The sequence below is a fragment of the Hypanus sabinus genome, unplaced genomic scaffold (genome assembly GCF_030144855.1).
Source record: "Hypanus sabinus isolate sHypSab1 unplaced genomic scaffold, sHypSab1.hap1 scaffold_298, whole genome shotgun sequence".
Taxonomy (NCBI): Eukaryota; Metazoa; Chordata; class Chondrichthyes; order Myliobatiformes; family Dasyatidae; genus Hypanus; species Hypanus sabinus.
This window is the reverse complement of record NW_026781133.1, coordinates 209,054-228,023: the sequence shown is the minus strand read 5'-3', so window position 1 is coordinate 228,023 and position 18,970 is coordinate 209,054. Positions and strand designations below refer to the sequence as shown.

General features: G+C 45.0%; 1 protein-coding gene across 1 annotated transcript in view; it reads left to right on the top strand.

Moving 5' to 3' along the window:
* LOC132388325 (NACHT, LRR and PYD domains-containing protein 3-like) overlaps positions 1–18,970 on the top strand; it is a gene marked incomplete at its 3' end in the record, with an annotated part of 61,368 nt that overhangs the window by 38,163 nt on the left and 4,235 nt on the right. The window contains exons 11-13 of the mRNA XM_059960660.1: positions 1,374–1,545; positions 1,648–1,713; positions 16,125–17,862. Coding sequence (XP_059816643.1) covers positions 1,374–1,545; positions 1,648–1,713; positions 16,125–17,862 — 1,976 coding nt within the window. The remainder of the gene's footprint in view (positions 1–1,373; positions 1,546–1,647; positions 1,714–16,124; positions 17,863–18,970) is intronic.

Genomic DNA, 18,970 nt, shown 5'->3' with positions numbered 1-18,970 from the left:
TCTCAAATTATCTTCCGCATTCCATAGTTTCAAACAACACTTATTATCGAAATATGTATACAGTATACAACCCTGAGATTCACTTTCTTACAGAAATTGAAGAAACACAATAGAACCCATTTAAAAAATAAAAACTCACATGACAAAGGCCGCCAAACACCCAATGTTTGATAAACAGAACAGATTGTCCGAACACTAAAAGTAAATAATTAACACCGAGAATATGAACCGCAGAGACCACCAACGTGGAAAGTGAGTCCACGGCCACTGAGCCACATTCACTGCTGCAGCCAGTCCTTGAGCCCAGACCAGTACCGCAGATGTGAGTAAACTTCGTGAATCAGTGAACTAAACACCCTCGCTCGCAGCCGCGGCATCGGAACCTTTTTGATCTGGTCTAGCACTGATATCGACCAAACATTGGCTGATTACTCGCTTTCGGGCCCGTTCCCTGCCACTTTGATCTGGCCACAAGTTCTCATTACCAATGACAGTGGTGGAAGTGTACACTCAAGACGCCAGCTTGCCGAATTTCCCCACAGCACCACACATACACCAGGTCGGTTCAAAAATAACAACTTGCAAATGAAAAACGTTTCAATAATTGGTAGCACAGAAAAGTGTTATTGAATGAGTATTTAGAGTTTTCTTTGCTGCCAATAAAGCTTCACTGTTTTTCACCAGCTCCATTTTTCCAGGACAGTATGAATGTATTCATGATATAGAATCTGATAACCAACTCCGGAAATTCACTTTAGATCAGGCCACATCAGCCCGGAGGATCCTTTAGGACAGTCAATATCATGAACAGGGATTTGTTGAGTTGTCCCAGAGACCAATCAAGACACAATCCAATATAATCGAAGATAGTCAACTTTCCAAATGTGGTATCTGCCAACAGAGGTCATCAGCCCAAGTGTTTGTGGGTAGGAAATGTTCTCACTGAGCTCATCCATGTCACTTCCATCACACTGAAAGAGACAGACCCAGACCAGAGAGCAGCGAGAAGGACAATGCATTGTGCAGGAACAGTAGAGTTGTAACGAGCCATAATCCACTGGTGAATGGCCAATGCCTACCTCACATTGCCGTCACCAACAAAAACATGTAACAGCTCTACAAGCATTATGAAGAAATGTGGCAAAAGTGATTACGTCACTCTGCAATAATAATACCGACTTGTAATTGTGTTCAGTTCGTGTTTCGGTTCCGTTGCTTGAACCCATAGATTTTCAGAATGGACCAGGAGACAGACCGGTGGTTGTCCCGGTGCTCTTGGGCAATGAGACGACTAGTTGAATGTCCCATCAATGAGCATATTTTCCTCATCGTTCTGTGTCTGTCCATCCGATCTTCACTGTTGTTCTTCACAGGAAGTCAAGGAGCTTGCGGAGTGGGGAAACCGGACAGAGAGTTCCAAACTCTTCCTCAGTCTGGTGACGGAGAAAGGCGCAAAGGCCCAGAGAATGATGTGGGAATCCTTTGTGGAAGTGAGGAAGGAGTTACCAAAGTTGGAAAGGATACTGAAGGAAATCCAGGAATTTGGTACCATGAAATAACGCACTCTGACCTAAATCAGATTGAAACTTTCCAGATTTAACAATGCATGTTGGATTCAATTTCATGAAAGTTTTTCGATGTCAACAGGTCCTGATCCATATGAACATATGAATGTCAGCCGTGGCTTTTGTGAGTTATCTTCGCAACTCAAGGGTGAGTGATGAAATAAATGATTCAAACTGATTACTTGACAGAAATGATGTTGAACAGCGATTGTTCATAGATAACTGAAACTAGGAATCCAACTGTCAGTGTTTGTGGAAAGGGATGGTCTTGACTGGAAATCTCTATCAGTGAATTGGTATCTGAGTTGGAACACTTCAGACCTTTTCTGATATTTTGTAAAATAACTCAGTTCAGTATTTTGACTGTTTGGCCATAAGTCACTCAGGCATCTACACCCAGCAAGGTCCTCCTGCCCAAGAAAGCCCTAGACGTTGCTGGCAGTCGGCTGAGGTGTTGTGAATCCCAACAATGCTGGCTGGTAATACAGCAGCATATCCCAGATTGTTTGAGAGTGGGAGAATCAGGAAGTTCTTCCACGGTTAGGGTGACATTGTGGAGTTGCTGTTAGACTACTGCTTTCAACATCAGTGATCTCGGTTCAATTCCCGAGGCAGACTAAGGAGCTTGTACTGTCTCTCCGTGACCGTGTGGGTTTCTTCTGGATTTTCAGGTTTTTTCCCACATTCTGAAGATGGAGTCACAGAGAAGTACAACACAGAAACAGGCCCATCGGCTGATCTATTCCTTGCCGAACCACTTAAACTGCCTACTCCCACTGACCTCCATCCATGTACCTATCCAAACTTCTTAAATGTTGAAATTGACATTATATGCACTACTTTGGGCTGGCAATGTGTTTCACACTCTGAGTGAAGGTGTTTCCCCATGTATTCCCCTTAAACATTCACCGTGGATTCTAGTTGTAGACCCAGATATTGTCAGTGGAAAAAGCTTGCTTACATTTTCCTTATTTATATCCCCCATAATTTTGTATACCTCTATCAATTCTCCTCTTGATTTTCTGCGTTCCAAGGTTTACAGACCTAATCTATTCAAATTTGTGTTATAACTCAGGTCTTCCAGACCTGGCACCGTCTGTGCAATATGTTCACTGAACTCTTTGACAGGTATTTCCATCATTTCTGCAGGTCACCAAAACTTCTCACAATACTCCAAACTAGGCCTCACCAATGTCTTGCACAACTTCAACATAACATCCCACCTCCTGTACTCAATACTTTGGTTTATGAAGGCCAATACGCCAGAAGTTTTCTTAATGACCCTGTCTACCCAGGACGCCACTTTCAATTAATTATGTACTAGTATTCCCAGATCTTTTTGCTCTATCACATTCCTTAGTGCCCCAACATTCACTGTGTAGACCGTGGTTGGCCCTATCAAAGTACAACATCACGCAGTTGTCTGCTTTAATTTGTATCTGCTATGTTCAGTCATTTTTCCTAACGTTTCAGATCCCGCTGCGAGTCATGTTAGACTTCGTTGTTCTCCACTACACCCCAAATATTGATGTCATTGGAAATGTGCTGATCCAGTCAGCTACATTATAATCCAGATCTTTGATATAGATGACAAACAACAACAGATCCAACACCAATTCCTGCAGTACATGTCACCTGCCTCAACTCAGACAGGCAACTCTCTGGCTTATCCCTCAAAGCCAGTGTCAAGTCCAATTTAATACCTCATCTTGAATGCCGAGCAACTGAAACCTCTTCACCAAGCACCCATGCGGGTCCTTGCCGTATTAAAGTCCATCTGGACAGCATCTACTGCCTGGCCTTCATCATCAATTTTCCTGGTAAATTCCTCGAAGAACTCTATAAGTTTGGTTCGAGATGACCTATCACACACGAAGCCATGCTGACTATCCTTAATCAGTCCATATCCAGATGTAGAGGTCACTCTGTTAATTGGTCACATCGGTGTAATTGGGCGCATGAGCTGGAAGGGTCTGTCACTGTGCTGTATCCCTAAAACTAATGAAGCAGTTCCTTCAGCTCAAGTCCCACTCAGCACAATTTGCACGAATGTTAAGCTGTACTTCATTTAATCCACATTATGACCATGGACTGAACAGACGTCTGGCAGGGTGTTGAAGCACTGTAAAACTGCAGACAGCCCTGGCTAGACTTAACACACTGTGAAGCACCATGCTGTTCCTAGACTGTCCCGGTACATGGTCGATTCCTGAATGCACCCCTGGAGGTTTCATAGAAACATAGAAAAATAGAAAATAGGTGCAGGAGTAGGCCAGTCAGCCCTTCAAGCCTGCACTGCCATTCAGTACGATCATGGAGGATCATCCAACTCAGAACCCTGTACCTGCTTTCTCTTCATACCCCTTGATCCCTTTAGCCACAAGGGCCATATGAAACTCCCTCTTAAATATAGCAAATGAACTGGCCTCTCAACTGTTTTCTGAGGCAGAGAATTCCACAGATTCACCACTCTCTGTGTGAAGAGGTTTTTCCTCATCTCGGTCCTAAAAGGCTTCCCCTTTATCCTTAAACTGTGACCCCTCATTCTGGACTTCCCTCAACATCAGGAACAATCTTTCTGCATCGTGCCTGTCAAATCCCTTTAGAATTTTATACCTTTCAGTAAGATCCCCCCTCAATCTTCTAAATTCCAGCGAGTATAAGCCTAGTTGATCCAGTCTTTCTTCTTATGAAAGTCCTGCCATCCCAGGAATTAATCTAGTGAACCTTCTTTGTACTCCCTCTATGGTAAGAATCGCTTTCCTCAGAATAGGGGACCAAAACTGCTCACAATACTCTAGGTGTGGTCTCACAAAGGCCTTGTACAACTGCGGTAGAACCTCCCTGCTCCTGTACTCAAATCCTTTTGCTATGAATGCCAACATATGATTCGCCTTTTTCACCGCCTGCTGTACCTGCATGCCCAATTTCAATGACTGGTGTACAATGACACCCAGGTCTCATTGCACTCCCCCCCCCCACCAACTTTTCCAAATCGGCCACCATTCAGATGATAATCTGTTTTCCTGTTCTTACCACCAAAGTGGATAACCTTGCATTTATCCACATTAAATTGCTTCTGCCATGAATTTGCCCACTCACCTGACCTATCCAAGTCACCCTCTTAGCATCCTCTTAGCATTCTCCTCACAGCTAACACTGCCACCCAGTTTCGTGTCATCCGCAACCTTGGAGATGCTGCATTGAATTCCCTCGTCTAAATCATTAATATATATTGTAAACAACTGAGGTCCCAGCACTGAGCCTTGAGTTACCCCACTAGTCACTGCCTGCCATTCTGAAAAGGTCTCGTTTATTCCCATTCTTTGCTTCCTGTCTGCCAACCAATTCTCCATCCACATCAATACCATGCTCCCAATACCGTGTGCTTTAAGTTTGCATGCTAATCTCCTGTCTGGGACCTTGTCAAAAGCCTTTTGAAAATCCAAATATACCACATCCACTTGTTCTCCCCTACCCACTCTACTAGTTAAATCCTCAAAAAATTCTATAAGATTCGTCAGATATGATTTTCCTTTCACAAATCCATGCTGACTTTCTCCGATGATTTCACCACTTTCCAAATGTGCTGTTATCACATCTTTGATAACAGACTCTAGCATTTTCCCCACCACTGATGCCAGGCTAACCGGTCTATAATTCCCCGGTTTCTCTCTCCCTTCATTTCTAAAAAGTGGGGTTACATTAGCCACCCTCCAATCCTCGGGAACTAATCCAGAATCTAAAGTGTTTTGAAAATTTATCACTGTTGCATCCACTATTTCTTGGGCTACTTCCGTAAGCACTCTGGCATGCAGACCATCTTGCCCTGGGGATTTGCCTGCCTTTAAACCCTTCAATTTACCTAACTCCACTTCCCTACTAACATGTATTTGCCTCAGTTCCTCCATCTCACTGGACCCTCGGTCCACTACTATTTCCGGAAGATTATTTATGTCTTCCTTAGTGAAGAAAGAACCAAAGTAGTTATTCAATTGGTCTGCCATGTCCTTGTTCCCCATGTTCAATTCACCAGTTTCTGACTGTAAGGGAGCTACATTTGTCTTAACCAATCTTTTTTTTTTTTCTTTTCACATATTTATAAAAAACTTTTACAGTCATTTTTTATGTTCCCTGCCAGATTTCTCTCATAATCTTTTTTATCCCTTTCCGAATTAAGCCTTTTGTCCTCCTTTGCTGGACTGTGAATTTCTCCCAGTCCTCAGGTGTGCCGCGTTTTCTGGCTAATTTGTATGTTTCCTCTTTGGACTTGATACTGTCCTTAATTTCCCTTGTCACCTACGGGTGCGCTACCTTCCCTGGTTTATTCTTTTGCCAAACTGGGATGAACAATTGTTGTAGTTCATCCATGCGATCTTTAAAAGCTTGCCATTGCATATCCACTGTTTAAGTACAATTTAAGTATTATTTGCCAGTCTATCTTAGCTAATTCACGTCTCGTACCTTCAAAGTTACCCTTCTTTAAGGTCAGTACCTTTGTTTCTGAATTAACTATGTCACTCTCTATCTTAATGAAGAATTCCACCATATTATGGTCACTCTTACCCAAGGGGCCTCGCACGACAAGAATGGTAACTAATCCTTCCTCATTGCTCAATACCCAGTCTAGAATGGCCTGCTCCCTATTTGGGTCCTTGACATGTCGGTTCAGAAAACCATAGATTATAGACTATAGAATAGGACAGCACATTACAGGCCCTTCGGCCCACAATGTTGTGCTGACCTTCAAACCCTGCCTCCCACATAACCGCCAACCATAAATTCCTCCATATACCTGTCTAGTAGTCTCTGAAACTTCACTAGTGTATCTGCCTCCACCACTGACTCATTCCACGCATCAACCACTCTCTGAGTGGAAAACCTTCCTCTAATATCCCCCATGAACTTCCCTCCCATTATCTTAAAGCCATGTCCTCTTGTACTGAGCAGTGGTGCCCTGGGGAAGAGGCGCTCTCTGTCCACTCTGTCTATTCCTCTTAATATCTTGAATACCTCTATCATGTCTCCTCTCATCCACCTTCTCTCCAAAGAGTAAAGCCCTAGCTCCCTTAATCTCTGATCATAATCCATACCATCTAAACCAGGCAGCATCCTGGTAAATCTCGGTACCCTTTCCAATGGTTCCACATCCTTCCTATAGTGAAGCGACCAGAACTGGACACAGTACTCCAAGTGTGGCCTAACTGGAGTTTTATACAGCTGCATCATTGCATCGCGACTCTTAAACTCTATTCCTCGACTTATGAAAGCTAACGCCCCATAAACTTTCTTAACTATCCTATCTACCTGTGACGCAACTTTCAGGGATCTGTGGACATGTACCCCCAGATCCCTCGGCTCCTCCACACTACCAAGTATCCTGCCATTTACTTTGTATTCTGCCTTGGATTTTGTCCTACCAAAGTGTACCACCTCACACTTCTCCGGGTTATACTCTATCTGCCACTTCTCAGCCCACTTCTGCATCCTATCAATGTCTCTCTGCAATCTTCAACAATCCTCTACACTATCTACAACACCACCAACCTTTGTGTCGTCTGTAAATTTGCCAACCCACCCTTCTAACCCCACATCCAGGTCATTAATAAAAATCACAAAACTTAGAGGTCCCAGAACAGATCCTTGTGGGACACCACTAGTCACAACCTTCCAATCGGAATGTACTCCCTCCACCACGATCCTCTGCCTTCTGCAGGCAAGCCAATTCTGAATCCACCTGGCCAAACTTCCCTGGACCCCATGCCTTCTGATTTTCTGAATAAGCCTACCATGGGGAACCTTGTCAAATGCCTTACTAAAATCCATGCAGATCACATCCACTGCTCTACCCTCATCTATAAGCCTCGTCATCTCCTCAAAGAACTCTATCAGTCTTGTTAGGCACGATTTGCCTTTCACAAAGCCATGCTGACTATCCCTGATCAGACTATGATTCTCTAAATGCCCATAGATCCTATCTCTAAGAATCTTTTCCAACAGCTTTCCCACCACAGACGTAAGGCTCACTGGTCTATAATTGGCTAGACTATCCCTACTACCTTCTTGAACAAGGGGACAACACTTGCCTCCCTCCAATCCTCTGGTACCATTCCCGTGGACAACGAGGACATAGAGATCCTTGCCAGAGGTTCAGCAATCTCTTCCCTTGCCTCATGGAGCAGCCTGGGGAATATTACGTCAGGCCCCGGGGACTTATCCATCCTAATGTATTTTAACAACTCCTACACCTCCTCTCCCTTAATATTATCATGCTCCAGAAAATCAACATCACTCATATTGTCCTCACCGTCATCAAGTTCCGTCTCAGTGGTGAATAACGAAGAGATGTATTCATTGAGGACCTCGCTCTCTTCCACAGCCTCCAGGTACATCGTCCCACTTTTGTCTCTAATCGTTCCTACCTTCACTCCTCTCATCGTTTTGTTCTTCACTTAATTGAAAAATGCCTTGGGGTTTTCCTTTACCCTACTTGCCAAGGCCTTCTCATGCCCCCTTCTTGCTCTTCTCAGCCCTTTATTAAGCTCCATTCTTGCTACCCTATTCTCCTCAATAGACCCATCTGATCCTTGCTTCCGAAACCTCGTGTATGCTGCCTTCTTCCACCTGACTAGATTTTCCACTTCACTAGTCACCCATGATTCCTTCACACTACCATTCTGTATCTTCCTTACCAGGACAAATTTATCCCTAACATCCTGCAAGATATCCCTAAACATCGACCACAAGTCCATAGTACATTTCCCTGCAAAAACATCATCCCAATTCACACCCGCAAGATCTAGCCTTATAGCCTCATAATTTTCCCTTCCTCAATTAAAAATTTTCTTGTCCTCTCTGATTCTGTCCTTTTCCATGATAATGCTAAGGGTTAGGGAGCGGTGATCACTGTCCCCCCACTGACAGGTCTGTGACCCGACCCGGTTCGTTACCTAATACTAGATCTAGTATGGCATTCCCCCCAGTCGGCCTGTCAACATATTGTGACAGAAATCCGTCCTGGACTCACTTAACAAACTCTGTCCCATCTAAACCCTTGGAACTAATCAAGAGCCAATCAATATTAGGGAAGTTATAGTCACCCATGATAATAACCTTTTTATTTTTGCACCTTTCCAAAATCTGCCTCCCAATCTGCTCCTCGGTATCTCTGCTGCCAGCAGGGGGCCTATAGAATACCCCCAGTAGAGTAACTGTTCCCTTCCTGACTTCCACCCATACTTACTCAAAAGAGGATCCTGCTACATTACCCACCCTTTCTGCAGCTGTAATAGTATCCTTGACCAGTAATGTCACCCCTCCTCCCCTTTTTCTCCCCTCTCTATCCCTTTTAAAGCACTGAAATCCAGGAATATTGAGATTCCATTCCTGCCCTGGTGCCAGCCAAGTCACCCTAATGGCCACTACATCATAATTCCATTTATGTATCCAAGCTCTCAGTTCATCACCTTTGTTCCTGAAGCTTCTTGCATTGAAGTACACGCACTTTCCCCCTGTTACTACCTTTACACCCTTTATTTTGCTTCTCTTTCCTGAAAGCCTCTCTATTTATTGGATCTGGCTTTACTCCATGCATTTCTTTCACCGCTCTATCGCTCCAGGTTCCATCCCCCTTGCAAATGAGTTTAAACCCTCCTGAACCATGCTAGCAAACCTACCAGCAAGGATATTGCTCCCCCTCCAGTTCAGGTGCAACCCACCCAATCTGTACGGGTCCCACCTTCCCCAGAAGTTATCCTCATGGTCCAAAAATCTAAAACCCTACCCCCTGCACCAACTCCTTCCACGCATTCAACTGCCATCTCCTCCAATTCTTACCATCACTGTCACGTAGTACTGGCAGCAATCCTGAGAACGCCACCCTTGAGATCCTGTTCTTCAGCCCTCTGCCGAGTTCCCGAAACTCTTCCTATCCCTCTTCCTGCCTATGTCATTTGTCCCAACATGTATCATGACTTCTGGTTGCTTTCCCTCTCGTACCAGGATGTCATGCACCCAGTCAGAGACATCCCGGACCCTGGCACCCGGGAGGCAACAAACCATACGGGTTTCCTTCTGTCATTCACAAAATCTCCTGTCTGCTCCCCTGACTATAGAGTCTCCAATGACGACAGCTCTCCTCTTCTCCATCCCGTCCTTCAGCACTACAGGGTCAGACTCAGTGCCAGAGGCCCTGCCACCGTGGCTCACACCTGGTCAGTCGTCCTCACCAACAGAATCCAGGACGGTAGACTCATTATTCAGGGGAATGGCTACAGGGGTGCTCTGCATGACCTGTCTACTCTCCTTCGCTTTCCCCCCTCGGACTGTCACCTAACGTCCTGCTTCCGGCAGCCTAGGTGTGACTACCTCCCTGTAGCTCTCATCTATAACTGCCTCATTCTTCCTTATTAGTCGAAGTTCATCTAGCTGCTGCTCCAGATCGCCCAGCCGCAAGCACTTCTGGCAGATGTGACTGTGCGGGAGAGGGGAGCTCCCCCAAGACTGTCATATCTCACAGGAGAGGCACATCACCATCTCAGGAGGCATTGTAAAGACTAACTGGGAACAAGCTGGGCTTACGCCTCTTCTCGTCGAAGCCTCAAATCTCCACTCCTTCACTGGCCCACTCACTCACTGGCCGCTTTCCATCCTGCAGACATTCCAAAAACCCTTAAATTTGGTTCCACCAATCTATATGTAGATTGAAGTCACCCATTATATCTGCTGTTCCTTTATCGCAAGCATTTCTAATTTCATGTTTAATGCCATCCCCAAACTCACTACTACTGTTAGGTGGCCTGTACACAACTCCCACCAGCATTTTCTGCCCCTTAGTGTTATACAGCTCGACCCATATCGATTCCACATCCTCCAGGCTAATGTCCTTCCTTTCTATTGCGTTAATCTCCTCTCTAACCAGCCACGCTACCCCACCTCCTTTTCTTTCCTGTCTATCCCTCCTGAATATTGAATATCGCTGGATGTTGAGCTCCCATCCTTGGTCACCCTGGAGCCATGTTTCTGTGAACCCAAATATATCATATTCATTAATAACTATCTGCACATTCAATTCATCCACCTTGTTACAAATGCTCCTTGCATTGACACACAAAACCTTCAGGCTTGTTTTTACAACACTCTTAGCCCTTCTACAATTATGTTGAAAAGTGGCCCTTTTTGATTTATGCACTGGATTTGACTGCCTGCCACGTTTACTTTTCACTTACTACTTCTTGCTTCTACCCTAATTGTACACCGCTGTCTCTTTGCACTTGTTCGCATCCCCCTGCCACATTAGTTTAAATGCTCCTGAACAGCAGTAGCAAATGCTCCCCCTCAGACATTTCCTCATACACTGAACTCCAATGTACACTTGGCAGTGTCCTAATACACTGAACCTCTCTTGCCTGTAATATATTTACAAAGCACTTTTGCATTTTTCTTAAACATCATCATGTCATGTCCCAGACTGCTCTCATAATACATTTTAAGAACTTCTACTCTACTCTTCGCCGGACATTTTCTTTGTTTTTTTTGTATATGCTTTAATCTGAGTACAGCAACTTCTATCAGTAAAACCATTGATATACCTTGATTTTCAATGTTCCTTACAATTTGCTCTTCATGCCCACATTGGCACCATACTCCCGCTATTCACTTTTGAATGACTCCGGCTAACTGGATGAAGAATTACCTTCAATCAGTGCTGTGGTATACAATTTCTCACCTACTTCAGGATATCTATGTCCAATCCATCTGATCTCCTTTCCATGACTGCTTAGTTTCATTTTCCATATTTAACTACACGAAAGAACAGGATCTCTCCTCAACACACTTTAAAACTTACATCCTCTTCAAGCCCTTAATAAAGGCAATCTAGATTCATTTTTAGGGAAGTCGGAATCCACTTCTACGTTGGCACTTTCATTCATAACAGCTCTGTATGATTTATCTACTCCTGTATCTCCTGAGAACTGTTCAGCGGTGTGCGGTATGTCTGAATCGAAGTGGTTGCACTTTTTCTGCAAGGGACTGAGTTTGTTTATAAATTGGCTTTCACTTCACGGTTAAAGAGATGAACATTCTCTTCAAAATATAGGTGCTTTGATTGAGATTTTATCTCAGATTTGTTACTTCAACAGATTTATTGTTCCTTACGTTAATGGACAGGGGTTGGGAATCCGACTTCGATGCAGCTCGATGACTTTCGTCTGGTCAGGGAGATTGAGGAGGTGATAGATAGGAGCTATAGGCAGGTATTCACACCGGGGCCTTGGGAGACAGATACGTTGGTAATAGTCAGGAGAGGGAAGGGCAAGAGAGCATCCCTGTGGCTGTCCCTGTTAACAATAAGTATTCCTGCTTGAGTACTGCTGGGAGGTGGGACCTACCTGGGGGTGGCAACAGTGGTCGCACCTCTGGTGCAGAGTCTGGCCCTGTGGCTCAGAAGGGAAGGGAAAGGAAGAGGATGGCAGCAGTGATAGGGGACACTATAGTTACGAGGTTAGACAGAGGATTCTGTGGATGCAGGAAAGAAACGCGGATTTTAGTCTGCCTTCCAGGTGTCTGGGTCTGGGATGATTCTAATCGTGTCCTCGATATTCTGAAGTGGGAAGGAGAACAGCCAGAGGTTGTGGTACATATTGGTAGCAACGGCATAGGCAGGAAAATGGAGGAGGTCCTGAAAAAAAGGCTACAAGGAAAGAATTTGAGAAGCAGGACTTCAAAGGTATTAATCTCGGGATTACTGCCTGTTCCACGAGAGAGTGAGTAGAGGAATAGAATGAGGTAGAGGATAAATGCGTGGCTGGGGGATTGGAGCAGGCTGTAGGAGACAGGTGATAGAGAAGGGATGTGCTCCAACCGATGGCTTGCGATTTGTTTATTTTAATTCAACGAGTATTATAAACAAAGCGGATGTGCTTAGAGCATGGATCATTACTCGGAGCTATGATGTTATGGCCATTACACAGACTTGGACGGCTCAGGGGCAGAAATGGTTACTTTGACTGCCAGGCCTCAGATGTTTCAGAAAGGACAGGGAGGGAGGCAAAGGAGGTGAAGGTGTGGCACTGTTAATCAGAGATAGTGTCACGGCTGCAGGAAAGAAGTAAGTTGTGGAGTGATTGTCTACGGAGTCTCTGTGGGTGAAAGTTAGGAATAGGAAGGGGTCAATAGCTTTACTGGGTGTTTTGTTATAGACCATCCAATTGCAACAGGGATATCAAGGAGCAGCTAGGGAGACAGATACTTGAAAGGTGTATTAATAACAGAGTTGTCGTGATGGGAGACTAATTTCCCAAATATCGATTAGCATCTCCCTAGAGCAAGGAGTTCAGATGGGGTAGAGTTTGTTAGGTGTGTTCAGGAAGCTTTCTTGACACAATATGTAGATAAGTCTACAACAGGAGAGGCTGAATTGATCTGTTACTGGGAAATGAACCTGGCCCGGTGTCTGATCTCTCATTGGGAGAGCATTTTGGAGATAGTGATCACAACTCTATCTCTTTTACCATAGCATTAGAGAGGGATAGGAATAGACAAATTAGGAAAGTGTTTAATTGGGGTAAGGGGAAATATGAGTCAATCAGGCAGGCACTTGAAAGCATAAAATGGGAACAGATGTTCTCGGGGAAACGTACGGCAGAAAAATGGCAAATGTTCAGGGGATATTTGCCTGGAGCTCTGCATAGGTACATTCCAATGGGATAGCGTACACACCATGGTGTACAAAGGCTGCTATAAGTCTAGTCAAGAAGAAAAGAAAAGCTTACCAAAGGTTCAAAAAAGTAGGTAGTGATAGAGATCTAGAAGGTTATAAGGCTAACAGGAAGGACCTTAAGGAAATTAGGAGAGTCAGAAGGGGCCATGAGAAGGCCATAGTGAACAGGATTAAGGAAAATTCCAAAGCATTCTCAAGTCTGTGAAGAGCAAAAGGATAAGACATCAAATAATAGGACCAATCAAGAGCAACAGTGGAAAAGTGTGTATTGAACCAGAGGATAGCAGAGGTATCCTCTGCTTCAGTATTCATTACGGAGAAGGATTTTGGCAACTGTAGGGATAATTTACAGCAGACTGAAAATCTTGAGCATTTATATATTAAGAAAGAGGATGTGCTGGAGCTTTTGAAAAGTTGGATAAGTCACCGGGACTGGACGAGGGAGGAGATTGCTGAACCTCTGGCAATGATCTTTGCATCATTAAAGGGGAACAGCAGAGGTTCTGGAGGATTAGAGAGTTGTGGATGTTGTTCCCTTATTCATTAAACAGAGCAGAAATAACCCAGGAAATTATAGATGAGTGAGTCGTACTTCAGTGGTTCATAAGTTGGTGGAAAAGATTCTGAGAGGCAACATTTATGAACATATGGAGAAGCATAATATGATTAGGAATAGTCAGCATGGCTTTGTGAAAGGCAGATCGTGCTATATGAGCCTGATTGATTCTTTTGAGGATGTGACTAAACGCATTGATGAAGGTAGAGCAGTAGATGTAGAGTACATGGATTTCAGCAAGGCATTTGATAACGTACACCATACAAGGCTTATTGAGAAAGTAAGGAGGTATGGGATCCAAGGGGACATTGCTTTGTGGATCCAGAATTGGCTTGCCCGCAGAAGGCAAAGAGTGGTTGTAGATGGGTCATATTCTGCATGGAGGTCGGCGGTAGTGGTGTGCCTCAGAGATCAGTTCTGTGACCCGTACTCTTCAAGATTTTTATAAATGACCTGGATGAGAAAGTGGAAGGATGGGTCAGTAAATTGGCCGATGACACAAAGGTTGGGGGTGTTGTGGATAGTGTGGAGGGTTGTCAAGTGCTACTGCGGGACAATGATGGAATGCAAAACTGGGCTGAGAAGTGCTAGATGGAGTTCAACCCAGATAAGTGTGAGGTGGTTCATTTTCATAGGTCAAATATGTTGGCAGAATATAGTATTATTGGTAAGACTCTTGGCAGTGCGGAAGATCAGAGGGATCTTGGGGTCCAAGTCCATAGGACACTCAAAGCTGCTACGCAGGTTGATTCTGTGGTTAAGAAGGCATATGATGCATTGACCTTCATCAATAGTGGTATTGTGTTTAGGAGCCGAGAGGTAATGTTGCAGCTATATAGGAACCTGGTCAGACCCCACTTGGAGAACTGTGCTCAATCCTGGTTGCCTCACTACAGGAAGGACGTGGAAACCATAGAAAGGGTGCTGAGGAGATTTACAAGGATGTTGTCTGGATTGTGGAGCATGCCGTATGAGAATAGGTTGAGGGAACTTTGCCTTTTCTCCTTGGAGCAAATGAGGATGAGAGGTAACGTGATTGTGTATACGATGATGAGAGGCATTGATCGTGTGGATAGTCAGAGGCTTTTCCTAGGGCTGAAATTGCTAACATGTGATGGCACAGTTTTAAGATGCTTGGAAGAAGGTACAGTGGAGATGTCAGTAGTATTATTTTTATGCAGAGAGTGGCGAGTGCATGGAATGGGCTGCCTGCAACGGTGTTGGAGTTGAATACGATAAGGATGTTTAAGAGACTGCTGGATAGGTACATGGAGCTTAGGAAAATGATAGGCTATGGGTAACCCTAGGAAAATTCAAAGGTAAGGACATGTTCGGCACAGCTTTGTGAGCTGAAAGGCCTGTATTGTGCTGTAGGCTTTCAATGTTTCTAACTTGTCATTGGTTTATAAGTTAAAACGGATATTATGGATCCAGGCGTAGTTTCAGAGACAGAAATCAAAAGGGGAATAAAAACATGCCATGGTCCAATGAAATCAGTTTCCAAGTGAAGAAATCCGATTCAATATTCGCCAGTCTCAGAGTCCAGTATCCATGAAAGTGCATTCACTTCCCAGCAACTCCATTTTTTACATCCCTTTATCAACTGTATCATGGTTGGCCACAGTCCCGTTGACCTAATAGTAGGGGGACATACATGCTTATGATCTCCTCTTTGTACATGGTTTCAACTGCCTGCAAAATATTTTTGCAATCTGTAAGATGGTCACTTTTCCTGTTTAACATTTTCTATTTATAACTTTGCAATACATCCGTCCATAGCTGCAGTGCAACAGGAACCTTTGCCAGAGAACCGGTGAGCGCAGTTGCCCGGCATATTCAATATTGATTTTTTCATGGAATCTATGCCATATTTTTCATATTCTGTCCCAATTGATGCGTACAATACCAAGGATAACAAATACAAAAATAAAAGGGAGTGGATATTATATTTCAGATCTCGAGCTATCAGTGCAGGTTTGGAAAGTGTGAAGAGGCAGAATGGCTGAACTGAAGGAGCAGAGGTTACATGTGAGCTTTGGTGTTGAGGTAGGTTAGAGATACCCGGAGATAGCGATCAGCAGTGGGAACATTCATCTTTACTGATCGCTGAATTTTATGTCTTACATTTTCTTGGTCCATGAACCAGGTTTTATTGTCCACACCGTCAGCTGTAGGAACGTTGAATTCTTGCAATATCAGCACAGTGATCCGGTTGCAGTTTTCAAGTTGTGTCTTTGACAAGTGTAATTTGGTGATCATTTTATTTCTTTTGCCATTTAAGATGTTCAGCAGAAACACAAGGAGACTCTACGGGCACAAACTGAAACACTGAGAGTGAACACAATCCTGATGAGGGAGAAGGTGAAGGTTTTCCAGCTGGTTGATCGATACGCTGAGCTCACGGTCATTTCTACTGTTCGAGATCGGACACTGGTGGAACATGAGCTGCTGGCAAGAGGCAAAGACCATGAAAAATGGAGAAAGAAACATCTCTGTGGAGAGCTGGAAAAAATCCGGACTGATCAGTTGATCCAGAGCAGCTTTTCCCGGAGTAAAACCAAATCTAGTAGTTCAGCAGCAGTGGCTGGAGTCCCGGGGATCGGGAAAACAACAATGGTACAAAAGATTGTTTATGACTGGGCAACAGGGAAAATATACCAACAGTTCCAGTTTGTCTTCAGTTTCAAATTCCGGGATTTAAACTCTATTAACTGCAGGATAAACCTGAGGGAACTAATTCTTGATCAGTATCCTTACTTTGAAAATATCCTCAGAGAGGTCTGGGAGAATCCAGAGGGATTGCTGTTTATATTCGACGGTTTAGATGAATCCAAAGACAAAATTGATTTTGCTGACAGTCGGAGAGATACAGAACCCAAGCACCAGTGCCCAGATCCGGAGTGGTGGTGTGAAGTGTCTGACATTGTGTACAGTTTAATCCAGGGCAAGCTGCTCCCAGGGTGTTCAGTGCTGGTGACCACCCGCCCCACTGCGTTACATCTATTGGAAAAGGCAGAGATCAGAGTCTGGGCTGAAATCCTGGGATTTGTTGGTGAGGAACGGAAGGAATATTTCATCAGGCATTTTGAAGATCAGACGGTGGCGGAAGCTGTTTTCAAACACGTGGTGGAGAACGAGATCCTGTACACCATGAGCTACAACCCCTCCTACTGCTGGATCCTCGCTCTGGCACTGGGCCCCTTCTTCACACAAAGAGTCAGGGACCCACAGCGAGTTCCCAAGACCATCACCCAACTGTACTCCTACTATATTTACAACATCCTGAAAAACCACAGCCGTGAGATTGAGAACCCCCATGATGTGTTACTCAGGGTTGGTCAGATGGCCTTCAGAGGGGTGTATGAGAAGAAAATTGTGTTTACAGATGGAGATTTGATCAAGTACAATCTGCAGCCTTCCCAGTTCCTGTCCGGGTTCCTGATGGAGCTTTTGGAGAGAGAGGATTCTGCCCGGAGCGTGGTGTACACATTCCCACACCTCACCATCCAAGAGTTTGTAGCTGCAGTCGCACAATTCCTGAATCCACATCCTGGGGATATCCTGAAATTCCTCACTAAAGCCCACAACACGACAGACGGGCGATTTGAGGTATTTCTCCGTTTCGTTGCTGGTCTCTCCTCCCCAATGACAGCTCGGGGCCTGGAGGAGTTTCTGGGTCCATTTCCCAATGAAACAACCTGCCGGGTGATTGACTGGGTGAAGGAGGAGGTTAAACGCCGGAGTAGAAACACAAAGAGCGAAGCTGGTAAAAGGAGCCTCCTGAACACATTGCACTACCTGTTTGAGTCTCAGAATCGTGGACTGGCTCAGGCCGCACTGGGATCTGTGGAAAGGTTTTCACTCAGTGGAATGACACTGACCCCGATTGACTGTGCGGTCCTGTCTCATGTCATCGGACTCTGTGATACAATAAAACACCTCGACCTGGAGAAATGCCACATTCAGTGTGAAGGAATACAGCGGCTGGGACCCGGGCTGCACAAGTGCCAGGAGTTGAGGTAACTTGATTTATCTCTCATTCTGAACTGTGAAACTGTCTCATTGTGTTGTTTCAATGTAAAGGAATTTTGGTAAATTTGTAGTAAATCAGATTGTGAAGAATTGTGACAAATGCCCAGGGGATCAGTCAGTAATTCCCCAAGGACGGGAGGGTTCTGTGGTTCCTTGTGAAGGGATGTTGGAGACTTCATCAGATCAGTGAACAACGGCCATTAGTTTAATGGTAGTAAATCCCAGGAATGGCCGTGTTTCTCGCTGCCTGTGACACGTCCATTGACAATGTTCCTTCTCACTGTTAATGACACCCAGACCGACACTGACTGCAGCAGGTGGGTCAGAGATTCACACCCCCTTCCCGGTGAGGGACAAGAGACCGTCAGCAGACTCTCCCAGTGAGAAGGAAAGAAATACCATTGTGAGATTGTCCTCCCACTGCCCTTCCCCGTGTGTGACTTTGCTCACTTCCAGATACGCAAAGAGCGAGGGCGCATCTCCTCTGCGTCTCTGTTCAGACTCAACACACACGTACAAAAAATGTCTGCGTCCTCTCGTCTTGTAGGATTATCGTTTACCCTTGGAATCCTCCTGTGGGACTTCTCATCCCAATCTCCCTTCCATTCTTTGGAATCTCGCCCCCATCCCCATTCCTCCCGTGGACTCTCTATTACTCTTTCCTCATCCTCCTGTGGGATGTCTTGTCCACACACCCCACCACCCTTCCTGTGAGATCTGTCTTCCCTATCCCCCTTCCTTTTGTGGGATCTCTCCTCCCCATCCCTCTTCCTCCTGTGGGATCTCTCTTCCCCATCCCCCTTGCTCCTGTGAGATCGCTCTTCCCCATCCCCCTTCCTCCTGTGGGATCTCGCTTCCCCATCCCCCTTCCTCCTGTGGGATCTCCCTTCCCCATCCCCCTTCCTCCTGTGGGATCTCTCTTCCCCATCCCCCTTCCTCCTGTGAGATCTCTCTTCCCCATCCCCTTCCTCCTGTGGGATCTCTCTTCCCCATCCCCCTTCCTCCTGTGGGATCTCTCTTCCCCATCCCCCTTCCTCCTGTGGGATCTCGCTTCCCCATCCCCCTTCCTCCTGTGGGATCTCTCTTCCCCATCCC